At 40.1% G+C, this 20756-nt stretch overlaps 1 protein-coding gene across 6 annotated transcripts in view; it reads right to left on the minus strand.

The window, feature by feature from the left end:
• CCNY (cyclin Y) overlaps positions 1-20756 on the minus strand; it is a 274826-nt gene that overhangs the window by 62845 nt on the left and 191225 nt on the right. For all 6 annotated transcript variants that reach the window (XR_016509033.1, XR_016509034.1, XM_090266140.1 and 3 more), the window contains one exon: positions 8654-8754. Coding sequence is in view for 4 of the 6 variants with exons in the window: in XM_090266140.1 (XP_090122266.1) it covers positions 8654-8754 (101 nt within the window). In the remaining 2 variants the exon portion in view is untranslated. The remainder of the gene's footprint in view (positions 1-8653; positions 8755-20756) is intronic.

Raw genomic sequence — 20756 nt, forward strand, 5'->3', positions numbered from 1 at the left:
CAACTCAGTACCTACTATTTTAGAAAATTAGTGGTCTTTATAACTACCAGAAAAATGTGACTATCATCCATGGTGGTTTGATATTTTTTCCCTTAAATCAATAACCTCTTGGTAATCTGACTACTTATTCACTCACTTGCTGAAATGGTACTGTAACTCTTATTTCATACTTTAGAAGATCTTAATTTAATGAAGACATTCCCCTTCCCTGGTTTTTTTCAAATGTTTTTCTGATTATAAAATGCATTTTATTCCTAGGATAAAAACTTTAGAAAATATAGAAAGTAAAAATAAAAATAATCCTTTGCCCAAAGGTGACTTATTAGCCTGAGATACTGATTCTATACATTACATGTATAAACAGTTTGCATTCTCCTTTTATCCTAACATTTTTATTAGCATTTTTTTAAAGAATATTTTATTGATTATGCTGTTACAGTTGTCCCAATTTCTTTTCCCTTTGCTTCTTCTCCCAGTACCTGCCTTCCCTCCAGCAATTCCCCCACCCTAGTTCATGTCCATGGGTTATGCATGTTAAGTTCTTTGGCTTCTCCATTTCCTATACTATTTTTAACATACCCCCCTATTTTGTTCCTAGCAATTATGCTTCTTGATCCCTGCACCATTTTCCTCTCCTCCCAGCTGATAACCCTACAGATGATCCCCATGCTTATGATTCTGTTTCTGTTCTGGTTGTTTGCTTAGTTTGTTTTTATTTTTTAAATTCAGTTGTTGGTAGTTGTGAGTTTGTTGCCTTTTTAATGTTCATGGTTTTGATCTTCTTCTTTTTCTTAATTAAGTCCCTTTAACATTTCATGTAATAATTGCTTGGTGGTGATGAATTCATTTAGCTTTACCATGTATGCGAAGCACTTTATCGTCCTTCAGTTCTAAATGACAGCTTTCTGGGGTAAGAGTAATCTTGGTTGTAGGTCCTTGGTTTTCATCACTTTGAATACTACTTGCCAGTCCCTTCTTGCCTTCAGTTTCTTCTGAAAATCAGCTGATAGTCCTACAGGCACCCCTTTGTAGGTAACTCTCTGCTCTTGTCTTGCTTTTAAGATTTTCTCTTTATCTTTAACCTCTGGCATTTTAATTATGATGTGTCTTGTTGTGGTCCTCTTTGAGTCCAACTTGTCTGGTACTCTCTGCTTCGAGACTTGTACGTCTATTTCCTTTGCCAAATTAGGGAAGATTTCTTTCATTATTTTTTCAAATAAGGTTTCAATTTCTTGCTCTTCCTCTTCTTTTCACACTGCTATGATTCAGATGTCAATATGATTAAAGTTGTCCCAGAGGTTCCTAATCCTCTCATTTTTAAAATTTCTTGTTTCTTCTCTCTATTTCAGGTGAATGTTTATTTCTTCCTTTTGTTCCAAATAGTTCATTTGAATCCCGGCTTCCTTTTCATCATTGTTGGTTCTTTGTATATTTTTCTTTATTTCACTTTGTGTAACCTTCACTTCTTCCTTTATTTTGTGACTATACTCAAACATTTCTCTGAGTATTCTAATCATCAGTGTTTTGAACTCTGCATCTGATAGGTTGGCTATCCCCATTTTGTTTAGTTCTTTTTCTGAGGTTTTGTACTATTCTTTCATTTGGGCCATATTTCTTTGCTCCTCAATTTGGCAGCATCCCTGTGTTTGTTTCTGTGTATTGGGTAGAGCTGCTTTGACTCTGTGTTTTGGTACTATGGCCTAATGTAGGGTGTCCTGTAGGGTCCAGTTGCACAGCCTTCCCTATTACCCAAGCTGGGTACTTGAGGTGTACCCTTCACGTGGGCTGAGTACACTCCTCCTTCTGTAGTTAAGCCTTGATTGCTGTTGACAGATCAATGGGAGGGATTTACCCATGCTAGTCAGCGACCACTGACCACCACCCTTTGCCCTTCTTGGAAGATCAGCTGTGCATGGGCAGGGTGGTGGTGCTTAAATGTAGTCTGTAGTTGTCCACCGAGTATGCTGACCCTGGTTTTTCCCAGGTGGTGCAAGCCAAGGTCAGCCCCCATCTGTGTTTTGTCCGGGCCACCCTGACTGAGCTATAAAGCAATCTGAGATGGCTGCTATTGTGCTGGGCTTTGGAGATTCACAGGTGTAGCCAAGCTGTGAATCTAAGCTGGCTGCTGCTAGGGCTAGGCCTGGGGCTCACTGAGGCCAGCTGTTGCTTATTTGATAAAATTTAGGAAGTTGTGAAACACGAGCCAGGACCTGCCATTCAAAAATGGAAAAGCAGTTTGGGTGGGCCCGTAAATTGCGTGAGGTAGTCTCTGGGGATATTCAAGGCAGGTCAAACAGTGTTAGCTACTTTGGTGGAGTCTCAGATATAGCACCAGGTTGCCAGCTGTCTTGATGGATGTGATTTCTTTAATTCCGTAGTTGTCAGCCTTCCATTCAACTCAATTTCTTATGGTTCTGGCTGATAGTCGTTCTATATTTTTATTGTAATTTTGATTTGGTTTTGCAGAAAGGTGAGCCATAACTGCCTATGCTGCCATCTTGACCAGATCCTCTTTAAAAATATAATTTTAAATGGCTGTGTTCTATTATATAGTTGTTGAATAATTATTAACCATTCCCGCCTATTGAACATTTGTTACTAATGTTTTGCAATTATAGTTAACAGCATAATAAATATCCTCAGAGATAAATATTTGTGCAGCCTGTGACTACGTTATTTCCATGAAAGAACATCTTGTAATTGGAATTACTCAATCTGAAGTCATTAACAACTGTAAGGGCATACACTGCCAAGTATCTCTGCAAAATACTATACCAGTATACTTGTCCCCACCAGTGTCTACTTCACCTCATTTTTGCCAGCACTCACCTTAAATGTTTTCATAACATGTTCTCCAGCTGAGTAGGTTAAAAAATGGTGTGCCTGTTTTCAATCTGAGTTGCTTTGATAACCTATCAAGGTACTGACTAGCCAATTTTTTAAAAATTTCCTGTTCTGTAAACTGACTAGCTCCTTCCACTATTTTTGTTTTACTTTGAAATTTATGGAGGAGGCCCAAATTCATTTTTTAAAGCTTCTAAGAACATAGCTACCTGGCTGAATCAGACTGTATTCTGGGTCTCAGAGCACAGAAACTGCCATCCAAGGCACTGTCCCTCAGGGACACCCACATGGAGACTTAGGAATGCCTGCTGGATTCCAAGAGCTCAGATCCTTACCTATGACTTCACATGACAACAGCTAATCTTATTGTTATCACAAGAAAACTTATATTCTTCCGATCTCTCTCTTTCTAGATCCATTCATTAAAATGATTTCAGCTAAGTGTTAAAAGTATTCGTAAGCAAATGATAATACACTCTTTTTCCTGACATTTTGAAAAAATCTAAGCTGATGAAATAATTTTAATTGGGGTGAGAAGGCTTCAGAATTTTTTAAAATAATAATATGATTTTCAAAGTGCTTTCACATACATGAACAGCCTATAATGGAAAAGAGATGTTATTGATTCTATTTTATAAATGAGAAGATTCAGGTTCAGACACCAGATGCCTGGATTTCTAACTGGTATAATGATTTTGTGCCCTTTCATTCCACCATGTTGCCTCTGGGAAAAGGAAGAAATTACTGTTTTATTCGTGTTGTTGTAATTGCTCTTCTAATCTAATGTTAGATTTAAGCTGAATGTTTCATATGATTGGGTTTCTAGTTATTAATTTAATCATTTTGCTTCCCCTGTAAGGAAGTGTGACATAGGAAAATTATCACTGGACTGGGAATTGAAGGACTCTGGTTCAAACCTGGCTCCTTCATCTCTCAGAGCCTTCATTTCCCCATGTATAAAATTAGGACAATTCAACCTATGATGAGGGACCCAAAAAATGGATTTATTTATTAAAATGGTGTATTTATTCTTACATGTTTAAACTTCAGTCACCTTCAAAGTACTCTCCATTTGATTCAATACTACTATCGGGACATCAATTTTTTAACTCATTGATTCTGATGCCTTTTAGTGCTTCTGCTGTTTTTTGTTTCACCTCTTCCTCAACGGCAAAACATTTCCCTTTGAGGACTTGTTTTCATCCAGGGAAACAAACAAACAAAAAAAAAGTCACTCAGGGTGAGACCAGGTTGGGCACAGGGGTCATGCCATTTTTAGTCAAAACTGCTGAACACTCAGCGCAGTGTGGGCAGTTGTTACTCACAAATCACCCATTATGAAATAGTAAAATGCATTGAAAGTGTCTTCAAAAATATTCACTGAAGCTGGAAACAGCCTCTCACACCACCGCCAGCTGGTACACTGATACAGATGCATTCCTAGAATACTCACCTAGAGGGGGGAAGCCTGCATTACAAGGGGTCCAACCGCCAGAACATAATTTTGTTTTTTTTCTGGGTCCCCCTCCCCGCATACATCAGAGCTGTTATAACCAAATGAAATATATAAAAGCATGATCTCAGATATAAAGTTCTAAAACTGAAGTTATCATTATTGATTCCTCTAGCAAAAATTCTATCTCAAGAGGTCTATTGGCTTCAGCTTCTGCAGATTGGAGTGAAAATATTCAGGGCCCCAGTTACTAGCTCCCAAATCTCCAGAGCCAAAAGCTCCATGAAAAATAAAGCCACTATGTAGGACAATTTCCACTCCAGGTCATGTCCAAGAAAGCAAGACAACCAAGCTGAGAATTCATGTACAGTACAGTCCCATAGGCCAATTTAGTTGGTTATCTTGAAAGAAGTGATAGCTGGGGGCAAAAGGCAGTCAGATGAAAACTGAATCAATCTCTGGTTTCAGGCTCTGCTCGAAATGCCTAGCCTAGCTTTGAAGGCCTGGTCAGTTCTGCCACATCTTCAGAAAGTGGTGAGGTTTCACCAAAGATGGGCTAGGGCCAAACCAAAAGTACATTTAAATCAAAGGATTTGCTTAACTGCATTTGCCACATAGCTAGGAAGGAAGAAATGCTATTTCCTCAACCAAAGAAACAGAACAGACTGCAGTCATTGGCATTGCTCTTGTCTTACTTCTTACCTAGAACTAAATCAGCAAAGCAGATGAGGATCCTAAGACCTCAGAAGATCAAGAGGCCAGTTGAACCATGGAGACAGAGGCAGGTGGGTAATTAGTGCTCCCTGACCCTACTGGCCAGTTGTGTGAATGGGGCTATAATGGGGTACAAAATGAGGGGTCCCCAAAGTCCCCACAGTCCATGGTTGGGGGATGGGGGAAGGGAGAGCAGACAGTACTGCAATCAACTATGGCAAGTTGGTAGCTAGTTAATAGCTGTGCTACCACTGCCCCAGGCAAAAAGGCCTACCACACTCTGAAAGCATTCAGTGACTCACAGCATGGCTGGGGGGTGGGTGGGGTGCTTCTATAGTGCCTGTGTGAAAGGCAGAAGGCAGAGGCCCCTGCGACACTGAGTTGCTTGTCCTGACTAAAAGCTGAGAGAAGGTAGAAGATATGGGAAACTGGCAGATGTAGTTCATTGTGGAAGGAGCCAAGTAGGAGGTAACAGTGGAAGCTCCAGATCAGTATTTAAAATAAGGGTGGGCAGCCATGAAGAAAGTGCCATGATGTAGCAGCTAGGCAGTTTTATAGGAGAGCTGATTCACCATTGGAAAGGGCTATGTGGGCAGAGTGAGTGTAGAAGAGGAGGAGGAAGAGTAAGCTATGAAGAAGGAGCTCTGAGTTGGGAGGAGATTCAGCCATGCTGCCTGTAGTGAAGTAGGAAGTAGCAGCTATGCAGTTTGTAGTGAAGCTGGTGGGAAGGGAGAAGTAAGCAAGCAGCTATGTAGTTTGCAGTCAGGATTTCACCATGTGGCCTGGTGTAATAAGGAAGGAGGCATGCTTTTGTTCTGATAGTGCCTGCTCTAGCTGACTCCAAAGACACCAAGGATTCTGCCTTGCAAGATGCTGATCTGTCGCCTCGCAGAACTGGACTCTGTCTGGACCCTTGGGACTTGGGATGTACAGAAAAGCCATTCTCTTGATATGTGCGCCTCCCTGGGACTCCATCATGATCCAGTGTAACACAGCACATGTTTTCCTGGACTATTTCACAGAGGGCAACATACTCCTGATACTGAAGGAGAGAGCTTCTACGAGAGGATGGTGACTTTGAAACCCACAAGTGTATCTTCCAGAGGGACTGGAGAACTGTTTGCGCAGCCAGCTTAAGATAAGGATATGGGGAACTACTGGGCTTGTTTTTGGCTTATAGCCTGGTGAGGAGCAAGGAAAGCACTGGGTCTCGTGGAAGAACGGAGCTCTGAGCTGAAGTGCTCCGAGACTCCCCAAGGTTTCACTCATGTAAATAAAAATCTATTTCTCTCAACACTAATTATTGGGTCATGCACCAAGGTGCCACATGCACAGGCCCCACTTTGCTCAGTGACAGGGCTCCCCCTGCCAATTTTCTGTCATCATCATTCCCTTGCTCCTTAAAGGACTTGTAGGAGGAGATGGTTGGTAAACACTAAATTCCTACCACAGCTGGCATTTAGGGGAAAGATGGGAAAATCAAGCTCTCCAAAAAGAAATCATGCCTATGAAAAAAATGAGCACAAAGTGAGGTCCCCAACTTTTAATACTTGAGCCTTTCTTTCACTGTGAAAATAGCACTCAACTCTCCACCCACTCCCTAACTAGAATTTGTCTGGGGGAGGGAGCCAAGGGTTTCCTTCGATGGGTGTAGGATAAGGTTTAGGCAAAATTTTAGAATAAGAAGGCATTCAGATTTAGCATCCTCCTACCCCCTTGTATTTTCAATGCTCACACATGCAATAAGTACATTTTTTAAAAAAGGGCACTTTTTTAAAACAACTAAGCTACTGACTAGAAAAATTTCAAATCTGAGTGGTGCAGATAAAATGTATTTTGGACCAGGGAAGCCACAGAACCCACAGAGAAGGTTTTGTTTCAAAAGTCAGCTATCTTAACTGGTCTAACTTTTCAACTTCTTTTTCCTTCATGTTTTAACCTATAATTTATTTAAAACTTTCAAGGAAATTTTGGTGGGAGGGGAGAGCAGCCGTTCATCTGTATCAGGGTCCTCAACCCTGGCTGCCTATTAGAATTTCCTAAAGATTCTACAAAATCCATATACTGGATCTGTGGGGTGAGACATCAAATGTCAGTGTGTTTTTAAGCTCCAGGGTGACTGCCAGGTACAGCTGGAGCTGGTACCACTGACTTACACAGATGCACAGTTGTAACAGGTAAATGTACCTCCCAGACTTGACACTACAATATCAAATTATAACCCAATTTTCCCACCCACTCCTAAGTGTCTATGTCACAACCAGTGGCAATTTTCATTTATCCAAGGACAAAGCATTGAGAAACTGATTTAGATCCACTTGTAAATCCCAGGAGCTCCCACTGGCCCTGAAGGAGAAGGCCCACTCTGCTCTACTCTGCCTTGCTTTCCATGAAGATGATTCCAGGACCAAAGGAAGTTAGCAGCTTTTGCTCTGGATTCCAGAGCTTCAGCAGATATACACAGCCACACGGTACACGTATCTTCAGGACTTTCCACTTCTCTCCACTTCTGCTAACAATTTACTCTGAAAAACACTGCACTTCCCATTTCCCAACAGTACACCTAGGCTCAAGGGCAGAAAGTGGCTCAGCCAAGGACACACATTGTGGAGCTATGCTCTCCATACCTCTTCCCAGCTACAGCAGTTGACTACCTGGGTTTATGCCACTCACCATTTACCAGACCCCATTTAGAACCTAGAAATATATCAACCCCACAAAAGGGAAGGCAGCCTCCCTCCAAGTAGTCCAATATTCACCTTCCCCTGGCATGAACTCTGTCCACAGAAGACCATGACAGTCCCCACTGCCTGACTAAGGCTGTGACTGATTGTCACATTTGGTAACACTTGGAACGGGGCTTCTAAGCCCGAAAAACTGGCCCATTGAAATAGAACACTTTCTATTTAGAAATGTAAACACTTCAAACACTAACATGAACTGTTGTTAAACATGTATTTTTTAAAGTATAAAGGTAAAATATCCCAGGTTTTTCACAGATGAGCTGAAGACCACAGACCCCAGCATATCAGATTCTCTGTGATCTCATTATAAAAATTCCAGTGGCTACAGGAGAAACCAGTGTTCCTGCCTTCTTATATTCCATTTTAAAATATGGAAACTGAAGCCCAAAAGGAAAATAAATGTATACTAAGACTCCCCTTCCTTCCTTAAACCCCATTTTAATATAAGATTCCAAAGAGAAGAGTCTTACCCAAACCCTCCCCTTTGGTGACAGAGCGGAGGTTAGAACTCAGATCATTTGTGGGCAAGGATACTTTCACTATGTCAGGCCTGCCTTCTGTGGTAGCAAAGTCTTAAACTGGAATCCTGTTTTATTTTGAAGGTAAAAATATTAGCAGAGTTATGCGAAGATGGCTTTAATAAAAAGTGGAAAGGTAGAAACTACGTGCAAAAATAAAAAATATGCTTTAATCTACATTTACAACAATTTAAAAATGTTTTTTTTTAAGTAACTGGTAATATGAAGAAATATTTTGAATGTCCCACATTTTAACTATCAAATCACTTTTTAAAAAGATTATCCATAATCAATGGCCTTCCCCTGACTGACCCCACAAGCAACCTAACTGGTTAAGGAATAGAAAAAGCATTTAGTTAAGCAAAAATCTGTATACCCACCACTTAATTGTATACTTGAGGTTTGGTTGACTGACTGTGCTATCGTCTAGGAAAATCGTAGAGCAGGAGCTGTATTTCCTTGCTATTTGTCCTGGAGGATGCTGGAAAACAATGATGACAAGACAATGACAATTAAACAGGGATCAAAATTCTTCTAAAGAACATCATCCCTTTAAGCTTGAGACCAGGTCACAGAGGAAAATGTCTTAGCCAGAAACGTGAATAGTACCAGCAAGAACAACATAAAAAACACTTTCTTGATAAAATGAAATTCCTTGGTCTTCCATATATAAAAGTCACCACCACCACTCCTAGTCCCAAACATCCTCCATGGGAAGAACAATACGCTCTTACTATCAAGCATCATAGTGCAGTCATAAAAATCACCTGCCTTCGAGTCTGTGTGAAACAAGTAGACTGCTCCTTACACCAATGTAAGCCCCCAATTAAGTCAGTGTCCTGGTTTTATGAACCAAGAATCCACTATACTCTTTCTCTCTGTTCTTGGGGCAGCCAATGTTAATTTAGAATCTCCTGGTTGTTCTGCTTAAATTTCAAGAGGTGAGGTAATAAAGGAAAAGAAGTATTCCTTTGCTAAGGCAAAGTACATTTTCTGATACCGTGCAAAACAGTGCCAATGGATGACCTTCACATAGTGTGTCTGCAGTATTATGACTGTTTCTTTCACAGCTGCACAAATTTTAAGCTCTTTGAAGAACCTGAGAACTGAGAATTACTTCTGAAAGGTACCCATAAAGGAAATAGAATTTACATTATATAATGATGACATCTAATTAAATCTAAGTAGATTTTTGGCAATTATATGAGCAATATAATTAGTAAACATCAATCTGGATAGTTCTTGCTCAAAAGCAAGTTAGAAAAATAAAATAAAATAACAAATGAGTTTCCACTTCCCTGGTGCTGTTAACAGTCTGCCAAATAAAATAATCTCTTAGGGATAATAAAATTGTCAACCTCACCTGCCCATATCCAATAAATCCTCAGTATCCACAGTTTATAAAAGTAAATAAAGCCTTAAAGCTGATCAGAGGCCAAATGCCCTGTTCAATACTTTACTATTTTCTTTTTATTTAATAAGGTTTCCTCTGTAATAAAATTATGAAAATATAGATCAGCCTGACAAATACAAAAACAATGTTATAAATTGAGTCTCCACTCAAAACTAAATTAGTCACTAAAGTATGTATCAGGTTCCTTAAATCACAGCCAGAGGGCACTAAACTACTAAACATTAGGGTCCTCTCACACACTGGTTTTATATATAAGATAAATAACTTGCGGGTCAGAAGGAAATAACCAAAATCAAGAAATTCAAAAGGTAAGGCTTGTTCATGGGCTTTTCTTCTAAGTATACACTGTTCTGTGCCTGAGTAAGGAAAGGCACAAAGAAGGCTTATTAAGTTGAAGTTACAACTTGAATGTCATTTTTAACATGACATTTTCACATCTATCAAATTAATCACAACATTCTCAATAAGATAATCCTAAGGAATTAAAAACAATTCTTTTTCTTTTTAAGCTCTTATAGTAATCACACCGAAGTCACATAAAATACACTAAAAAATCAGAATCTAATATTAGCTATTAATATGGGAGGCAAGTTTTAAAATCCTTATGAAACTTTCCCCACTGGTGTAAAACATACTACAAACAAAACCTCAACTGATAACGCTTAATACAAAAACTCAGTAATTAATGCATGTGTTAATGAATTTTTAGAGATACAGGAGAACTTTCAAAATAATCCCAACAATGAAATAAAAGGACAAAAATAACTCACTTCTATTTCTTGTATGGTTTCAACTACTGTATTTCCTCTGACAGATTTCTTCAGGATAAAAATGTGACAGGAGTCTAAGAGAGGAGCTGAGTGATACACTCAAGTGAGCACACTCTAATCTCTTCACAACCTAAAAAACTACCATCCTGTTTTGCAGGGCAGGAACACCCCCTGGCACATGTCAAGGGGCTAGTCCTGGCCTTGGATCACCCAGATGTCAGCCTGAGTCTCTCCACACTAAGAGCTGGTATGCCAAAGCCCTTAGTTTGCCAGGGTACACCAACTCAACTTTCAAACTCTTTAACAATTTCTAAATTGAATAAAAATCCCTAAGCATTAAGTTATAAAGATTTTTAGTCTCAAAGTGTCTCATCACTCTAAAATACCATTTGGGCATTAAATCATTTGTTGAATGTTAGGACTGTTAAGATTCATAGAATGTAAACCTCTTGATCTAAAATTTACATCACTAAAAAATAGTGTTCTGGATACTTTATCCACATTCATTTATAACTCATAAGCACCTAGGACAGCTAGGCCAGAGAAATGAAGTAATCTTCCCAAGGTCAAATCTAAGACACCAGAGCTCCAAGCCACATTTGTGTGACACCGAAGTCTATGCTTTTCTATCTATATGTAGTTCCTCACTTGTGCCACTTTCTCCCAGATCTCTCTATACACTACCTCAAAGGCCCTTTCCCTTCTCTGACCCCACTCATCCTCAGAACCTTGTTGACAGCCCTTGCTCAGAACTCCTTCCTGCCACCACACCCATCTAAGCTGAGTGTCCTCCCAGATGCTCTTAGGTTCATTTGTGCACCCTCTGCAGCACTGATCAATCTCTGCTGCAATTTTCAACTCATTTGTCTCTGTTCTTTCTAGGGTCTAGACTCCAAGTCTCTTGGAGACAGACTGGATAATCTTGGATCAGCAAACAAGGAGCAGCTCTATCCCACGAACGAGTGGGGCAGTATCTGGCACTCCTGTGGCCCTGTCAGAAATTAGCCAATGTGGACAAGATAGTCAAGTACAAGATGGATGAGAGCACGGTTGGAATCAGAAAGCCTAGAGTTCACAATGTAGCTCTGCCACTGATTAGCTGTGTGAACTTAGGCAAATTACTTAAGTAGACTGATCACATGTCCTGGCTTGCTGGAGCAATCCTAGTTTGCCCCTGTTGTCCTGAAGTAAGCAAGAACAGCACTCCCTTTCACGCTCATTAGTGTCCTGATTTGGACATAAATTATAAAAGTCACCTTGTGCTTTACCTCCCCAAAATTCAATATTTTCATCTGTAAAATATGGAGAGCAGAGGCTACCCCACCTCGTGGTGCTGTAAGGACTATGTGGGATAACACATGGGGTGCTAAGCAGAGCCGTGCTCAACAAGTATGAAGTCACTTCTAGCACTTAGTCCCTGCACTTGAACTTCCTGTTTTCAATGGTTGAGCAAAGTTTTCCTACTGCTTCTTAGGGTTCATTTGGATCAGGTAACAATAAAGCATTAAAAAATATGAGATAATGTTACTAGAGGAAAAAGTTGTACATATTTGTAAAAAAAATAATTACATAAATAAAATCTTCAAAAACGAACGCTGCAAAATTTTTTAAAAATCCTATTTCTGAGGAGAGCCAACTATGACCCTGACAGAGAAGGAAGAACTGTGTGTGCAGACTGAAATCTGCACCAGCATGCCTTCAGATTAACTGAGGGCTTGGTATGTGCAGAACCCATCTGGGACAGAGCACAGAAGTGGAAACAGAGGATGGGTGCCTACTGCCACCACTCGCCACTTCCTGTACATTGTGTGCAGAGTCTCACAAAACCATGAGGCAGGTGGGGTATTCCCTTCATTTTACAAAAGGAAACAGATTTAAAGTATCTTTACCCAAGTCACACAGCCAAGAAGGAGGGGACACGAGGAACATTCTGTGAAATTCTCATGCAAACCAGAGCATTCAGAACTATGGAAAAGATGCACTGGGAAAAAAACTATGCAGAGTGCACTGGGAAAGATCCATTGTCACCCTTCCCATACCACTATGAGCCTCAAAAGACACAGATAAAAACAACATCCTTCCAATACGACCATAAACCTCAGAGATGCAAAGAGAAAAAGGACAAAGCAAGCAAACAAACAAAAAAGCCCCTCATCCTTAACTGCAAGGTGTTAACAAAGGAAAGAAAAAGGAAGATGAAACAGCTTTCAGCAGGATCGATTCTTACAAAAGGAAAAGAAAGGGGAGAAAAAGAAGATAGCCATGGAAATTAAGAACAGAAGTGGACAAAATCATTACTCCATGAAAGTAAAAAAGGAAACCAACATTGGGTCTCAAGAACAAACACTAGGAAATGCCAATTTTGAGGTAAAATTTTACTCAAAGGTGTCATGCATTCTGTTACCATAAAATAATTACGTTCACAATTTATTTCAATCCCAGGTCAGACCTTGGCTTCATTATGGCTCTGTGCATTAACTCTACAATGAGAACTACTTTTTCTCATTCTCATTCGGGCTGAGGCAAAATTCATAAATACAATCTTTTAGGACTGGCATCATCTAGAGAGGGCAGTTCCCCTGACGGCACCACAGTTGGAGCAGGGCAGCCAGAAGCCTTCCCCCTACTCCCCTACAGAGGCTTCTCCTGCACACAGGTAGCACAGTGGTTATTGCTGCTGGAGTTCTTTCTGCAGCTATATAAATAAAGACACTCATTTCCAAAATAACTATTACTTCATATCTTGAACACAACGGTCATATATATTTCATGCTATAGTTTTGAGGGTAGGGTGGGGTGGCAAATGAATTTATTCCAGAAGGCTGGAGTAGGTATTAAAATTTTTAATTTACAGTAAGACTCGAAAATGGGTTAGACTTGCCCCAGAATATAAGAAATTCAAGTTTCTTTCTGTTATCACTCTCTCTTCTACATAATTAGTAAACAGTCATAGAAATTCAAATATGTTAAGTATTTGCACAATGCAAATGTTTAAGGGCCTACACATATCCCATCTGTTGCTATGAATAATTGTCCTGTGAGATGGCAGGCAAGCGGTAGTGTCCTCTTTATAGCTGATATAATTAAAGTACTTTACCAAGTGATACAGTAAGTCGGCATCAAAAGCAGAGAAGTATCAGAAGAATCATAATTCAGGCCACTCGATTCCTAATAAAGTGTTACTGCTATATCACATTATTCTTCAGCAACATCCCTTCAAAATTCCCTAATGAATGTAGTTACATTGGTCAAAAATGTACGGGTTCTAAAGGTCATTTCTTGGGAAAAGTTTAAAAATTTAAAAACACAAAGAAAGTAAAATAAATAAATAAATAAAGAAAGAAAGAAAGAACTGTGCTTTGAAGAAACAAGTATCTTATTGCTGCTCAGTTAAAATATTGAATTCACAGAACTATAAAGAAAATATTAAAAGCCAAAGACCAGCTACTTTGGAAAACAGTTTGGCAATTACTCAAAATGTTAAATACAGAGTAACCATAGGACCCAGCACCTCTCCTCTTAGGTATATACGCCCAAGAGAGATGAAAACATGTCCACACAAAAACATGTATTAAAATGCCCATAGCAGCATGATTCACAATAGCCAAAAGGTAGAAACAACCCAAGTGTTCATCAAATGGTTAATGAACAAACAAAATGTGCATATCTGTACAATGGAATATTATCTGGCTATAAAAGGGAATTAAGTTCTAATATATACTACAACATGGATGAACCCTGAAAACATTCACTCAGTGAAAGAAGCCAATCACAGAAGGCCACATATTGTGTGATCCCATTTATATGAAATGTCTGAAATAGACATACGCAAAGACAGAAAATAGAGAAGTGGTTGCCACGGGCTGGGGAAGGAGGGCAGGGAGTGGCTGCTGATGGGCATGGGGTTTCTTTTTGGGATGTTGATTATGTTCTAAAATTGACTATGGTGATAGTTGCACAACATTGTGAATATGCTAAAAACCATTTATGGTAGGTAAATTATATCTCAATAAAGCTGTTTTTAAGAAGTAAACCTTTTTAAGGAGTTAAAAATGGTCAAAGACCAAAGGCAAGAAAAAAATCCTATGGGATGGACTAGAATTGGAAATCAGGGTGTTGGTGAGAATTCATGATTTCTAAAATGTCTCTTTCCTAGATATGAATGGGCCTAGAAACAATGACACCCCAGTAGTGGTGAGTATTCACAGAATCCAGATCTGGGTTTCTAACACCGTTTTCCACTAAAAGGAATCAGGGCTCCCTGGAGAAATGGCTAATTTCAGGGCTGACCCAGAGAGATACAAACTGAGTCTAGAATATCTTATTGTGCTAAAAAGTAAGACAGTACTCAAACAACAACAACAACAACAAAACACAGAGCCATGCAAAGACTGTACTAGCAAAGTCCGGGGCAATGTGAGCACCAAAATAATTAAGGACAGCAATGAACTATATATATTGGGTTGGCCAAAAAGTTTGTATGTTGTGTATTTTTTTCCCCCATAAAATAGAAGACACATTTTTCATTTTGACCAATAACTTTATTGATTTGGATATTTTGGGTATGTCAGTTATCTTCCACATGGTAATATGTTGATTGTTCTCAATTAATATCTCAATTTGATCACTATCAGCTTCAACTGGTCTACCCGACTGTAAGCATCGTCCAATGAGGAAAGCTCCAGCATGAAACTTTGTAAAGCACTTTGACAAGTCTGATCAGTCACAGCACCTTCTCCATACACTGCACAAATCTTTTTTGCATTTTAGTAGTATTTTTACCTTTCTTGAGATAATAAAGCATAATATGCCAAAAATGTTGCAAATTTTCTTCCATCTTCAATATTAAAATGGCTACACAAAAATTCACCAATTTTGATGTTTTTTTTTTAAATGCACGCTGATATGACAACTGTCACAATACAAACTGACAAAATTGTTTCAAATGAGGTTAAGGACAACTAAGCACTACTAGAGCCATCTTATAGAAAAAAACCAAACAAACTTTTTTGGCCAACCCACAGAAACCCACAAGTCCACATGAAGATAAAAGGATAGAAAGATGATAGATGGATGAATGGATGGATGGGGGAAAAAGGCTCTTGGAGCAGAATGAGACTTCCAAATGTGAAGGGAATTAGGACTAAGTAGTGGGCTGAAAAATTACCATCTGCAATAAAAATACAAAGATTGGTTCAGGCAAGAATGATCAATATGTAGATGTAAAACCTGGGGGTAGAAATAAGGAGCAGGATATTTGCATGGTCTTAAAGTGTCTGCTTATTGACTGCTCATTAGTTATAAGTGAAAACCAGGCAATACACAGTGGAATATCTGGAGAGCATCTTGCTAGGTGATCAAAATCAACGTCACCAATGAGGTCAGGTGAATATTGGGTGTCTCCAGGTTTGATACACTGAGAAGGGCAAGGAAGTACTCCATGAAGAGTTCTGGCTTGAAGCGATGACCTGAATCCTTCAGTCAAATCCAAAATGAGAAATGTTCTGTTAAAAAAAACACCTGGCCCAACATTCCGCAACAATGTCAACATCATGAAAGAGAAAGAAGACCGAGGGGTATACCAACCAAATACCAAATATGATCCTAAATTAAAACCAGCACCAGAGAATAACATGCTCCATAGGACATTGTGGGACCACTTAACACAAGTGAAACATAAATAGTCAATTTAAAAGAACAGTATCAATGTTAAACTCTTGATTTTGATAACAATATTGTATTTACACAGAGAATATCTTTGTCTTAGGATATACACAATGGAGAGTATTAGGAGGCAAAGGGCAGGATGAAGACAACTTACTCCCAAGCAATTCAGAAAAAAATAATACAGGAAATTTATCACTGGTGAATCGGGGTAAAGTCTGTATGAGAATTTTCTGTATTATTATAACTTCCGTAAGTTTAAAATTTTTCACAGTAAAAGTTAACAATATATACATAAAGTAAAAGAACAAACTGTAAAACAGATGCTGTGGTGGAAGCCTCTATTTAAAGGGTAAAAGAAAGTCTGCTGCTGCTTCTTGTAGGACTTTTCTGACAAAGTCCTTCCTTCTTCTCAGACTCTGTGTTTTCCTTTCCTCTCTCAGTTCCAGAGGTCCCTTAGCAAGGCGATGAAGTTGAAAACTGAGGAATTAAGAGAGCAATAAAGCAAAAACAGAAATGGTATAGTGAGGAGGGTGAGGCATCATGGAAGACCTGGAGGGCCTATGCAGCTCCTATGAGGAACAGCTGGGCCCCTCCATCCTCAGCAAAGAACAATGGAATGGAGAAGTCGCAGAAGTCAAATCAGAATAGTTCCTTCCTGCTGTCCCCCAACAGTGCCTCAGAAATGTGAAAAGCAGGATCCAAGATGGTGGAGGATTAAGTGAGAGCTGCACTGACCTCCCATGGAACTGCAGCTGAATTGTGGAGAGGTCATCCGGAATGACCAACTGAGCAGTGCCTGGACAGAGGTCTTATAACCATGGATAGACAGAAGTAGTCACTTTACCACATGTGACCGGTATGGAGTGTGAAGACAATGCAAGAGGGCTAGCTGGGCCCCCATGGATAGTAGCTGAAGCGCTGGAGGGATATTTCAGCAGCTAAGGGTTCCCCCTGAGAAGTGTGGGGTCTGAACTCTGGTCTGGGCTCCACAGTCTCCAGCACCTGAGCTGGAAAGGTACCCAGATAAGGTTCAGCTCTGAAAAGTGCCAGGGTTTCTCTCTGCCCGGGAGAAAGAGCTGAAGATGCAAAGAGCCTTTTAAAGGGCCAACACACCAAATACCATTTGTAGCCTCTTACCCTGGGCTCCAGAAAAGGGGAACAGAGTGGACTAGAGATGCTCTAGGAGAGTGTGGGGTTGATGGCTTTGGGGAGAAAACGAGGGAGCAGCCACCAGGATCCCCATATTGCAGGAACCATCTGGCTCAGGCAGAGCAGTCCCTTCCAAGTGGCATCAGCCTGAGGGGAAGGAATAGCCTCACCTGCAGGAATTACTCTGTTCCACCCTGTGGTACTTAAACCTGACTGCTGATTACAGATTGACTAGATTAACCACTGAAAGAGAAAGCCACAAACTAGATCACTGGCAGTCTCAAACAAGCTGCCTAGGCCCAGACTGGGACACCATCTGACATCACCAGGGCCAGAATCAAAAAGGGAAGAAAGTGGTAAAACTAGATTCTACAGAGACAAATTTCACCACAGTCTTAAAGATTTGCGTTATTTTCTCTCCTGCACAGCATTTTTAACATCTATTTCTTGTCCTTCAAGTTTCTGCCTATTAGGTCACTAGTTTTTATATTATACTTTATTTCAAACTTCATTTTTGCTCCTCCCTTCCCTTAATCCATTTTACCTTCTTCTTTCCTCTTATTTTTGTTTTAAATTTTATTTACTCTTTTGCTACGATTTGTTTCTATTCAGCACACTAAAGAATTCTCCCCACTCCAGTCTCTCAAAACCACCTTTTTTGTAATTAGTCATCTCACATTCTTTTTCCCTTTTTTAAAATACCCTTATTCTCTCTCCACCTTTATCAAATCTAGCTTTTTGGTTGTGGACATGGTGGTGGTTGTTGCATTCCATCAATTTATTTCAACATCTTCACTATTTTTGTATTTCAAATCTCAAGTTTTACCGTTCCCCTTTCCTACTCCATTTCACCTTCCTCAAACCTTTTCTTTCTTTCATTTTAAATTTAAATTTTTCCCTGTGATAGTCTGGTTTTCATTCCTCACTCTTAGTATTCCTTCTCCCTCTATCCTATCAAAATCACTTCTCTTTCCTCTAGATATCTCTTAAGCTGTTCTTTCTTTCTCTTCTCCCTCTTATTCCCATACCTCCAATATTAATCTTTGTTCTGTTGTTGATATTGCTCTGGTGATCTTTTCCCTCGCTTTGGTTTGATTTTTTTTTCTTATTTTTTTTCCCCTTTTTTCTCTCTCTCATTATTTATGCTATACTATACTACAGTATACTACACTACTAAACCTATACTATAGCTTTGCCCTCTCTTAACCCATTTCACCTTCTTCTGACCCTTTTAAAATTATGTGGCAAATTCTATTTTCTTTCTCTCATCACCTTGTCTCTATTCCCTACTTTTAGTATTGCTCCTCTTTCTACTCTCTCAAAATAATTTTTCTTTCAATTAGTCATCTTAAATGGGCTTTTCCTTTCTTATTAATATTGGCTCATTTGTGTTGGTAGTGTTATTGTGGGTGGGTGGTGGTTGTTTTTGTGGGTATGGTCTGTTTCCTGGGTTGTTTGGTATTGTTTTGGCAACACCTGTACAACAACATACAAGATGTAGTGGATGAAGTGATAATTAGTTAGCAAGCCAGAGGGAAGGACCCACCAAAGAACAACCCAACAACAACCAAAACCCAATTACAACCAAAGAGACTATTTAAATGGCATAAAGGGCACCCCAAAAGAATGAGGCTCAGGAGATCAAGGAGACTACACCACTAAGTCCAATAGGTCTCTCACTACAGACGGTCACCCCATGAAGACAGGGAGTCAGGTAGATCAATCTAAGACACAGACATACCAAGGAGAAAAAGAAACAACCCCCAATTGAAAGGAAAGGAGGAATCCCCAAAAGAGTGCTAAATGAAATAGAGGCAAGCAAACTATAAGACACTGAGTTCAAAACATTGGTTATAAGGATCCTCAAGGAGCTCAATGAGAACTTCGAAGAACTCCAGGAAAGGTATAAGGAACTTACTGTGAACTGCACCTGCATGAAAAAGAACAGAGAAACTATTAATAAGAGCCCAGAGAAAATGAAGAATACAATATCTGAAATGAAGAACACAGTAGAAAAAATTAAAAGCAAGCTAGATGAAGCAGAGGATTGAATCAGCAAGCTGGAGGAGTAGGGAGAAAAAATTCCCAAACAGAACAATGAAATGAAAAAAGACTCAAAAAGAACAAAGACAGTTTAAGGCAGATGAAGCAAAACATGAAATGGAATAATATCCATATCATAGGGATACAAAAGGGAGAAGAGAAGGCAAGGGATAGAAAAACCACTGTGAAAATGTAATGAAAGAAAATTTCCCTAACTTGATGAGAGAGAAAGTCACACAACTCCAGGAGGCACAGAGAGTCCCAATCTAGATGAACGCAGAGGCTCACTCCAAGGCACATCATAAATAAATGAGAAAATTTAGAGACAAAGATAGAGTCTTAAAGGCAGCAAGGGAGAAACAACTAGTAATATACAAGGGAGCTCTGATAAGGCTATCAACATGTTACTCAACAGAAACACTACAAGTCAGAAGGGAATGGCAAAACATACCCCAAGTAATGAAAAGCAAAGGACTACAACCAAGACTACAATACCCAGCAGGGCTCTTATTTAAAATGGAAAGTGAAATAAGCAGTTTCCCAGACAAAAAAACAAAAAAGCTAAAAGAATACATCTCCACTAAACCAGCACCGCAAGAGATGCTAAAGGAACTGCTTTAAGAAGATGAAGAAAGACACAGAGAGGAACTGGATTAAATGCTCCAATCAAAAGACACAGGGTAGAGACGGAAGATGGCAGCGGAGTAGGGGCAGTGTTCTCAGCTCGCTCCTGTTGAGAGACTCCAGGAATGAATGCGGAGAGGTGTGACTGAGTGAGTGTGGATCTCCGATAGTGTGAACAGGGAGGAAAGCATGGGAGCAGCGTGGAGGGTGGTGGAGGGGTTTACCACAGACTGCAGGCTGAGTCATTCCGGGACCGGTGAGTCTACAGTACCAAGCCGGAGAGCTAACTAGCTGAGAGCTGCTTGGAGGCTCCCCCTGCTAGGGGCACACCGATAAGTGAATTCTTGTAGGGAGTTAGGGAGAGGATTTGGCTGAAAAAGCCAGAGGAGTGAGAGAACAGTGAACAACCAGGACTGGGAGAAACTGTGTGATCTGAATCTAAAGGGAAACCTCCTCAGCTGCAACCTCCGACCAAAAGTTCGGCATCCCGGGCGCGCCCAGCACTTGCGCTAGGGCCCTACAGAACAAAGGGACAGTTTTGGGGCAAGGAGACAGGCCGCACAGAAAAGCTGTTGCGGAACTCCGGACCGGGGGAGAGCTCCTGAGCAGGAGAGCAGTGCATGCCCCCAGCGCTTTGAGCAATCGAGCTAGAATCCCACAGAACAAAAGGCGGGTTTGGGGCTAGGAGAGAAATAGGGCACACAGGACGTGTAAGTAGGGAAGAGAGCGGAGGCGGTGGTTCTGGAGTGGAAACGGTTTTAGGGCGGGGAGAAGGGACCGCAGGGAAAGGCTGCCGCGGAACTCCAGACTGGGGGA

The sequence above is a fragment of the Furipterus horrens genome, unplaced genomic scaffold (assembly GCF_987537825.1).
Source record: "Furipterus horrens unplaced genomic scaffold, mFurHor1.1.pri manual_scaffold_2, whole genome shotgun sequence".
Taxonomy (NCBI): Eukaryota; Metazoa; Chordata; class Mammalia; order Chiroptera; family Furipteridae; genus Furipterus; species Furipterus horrens.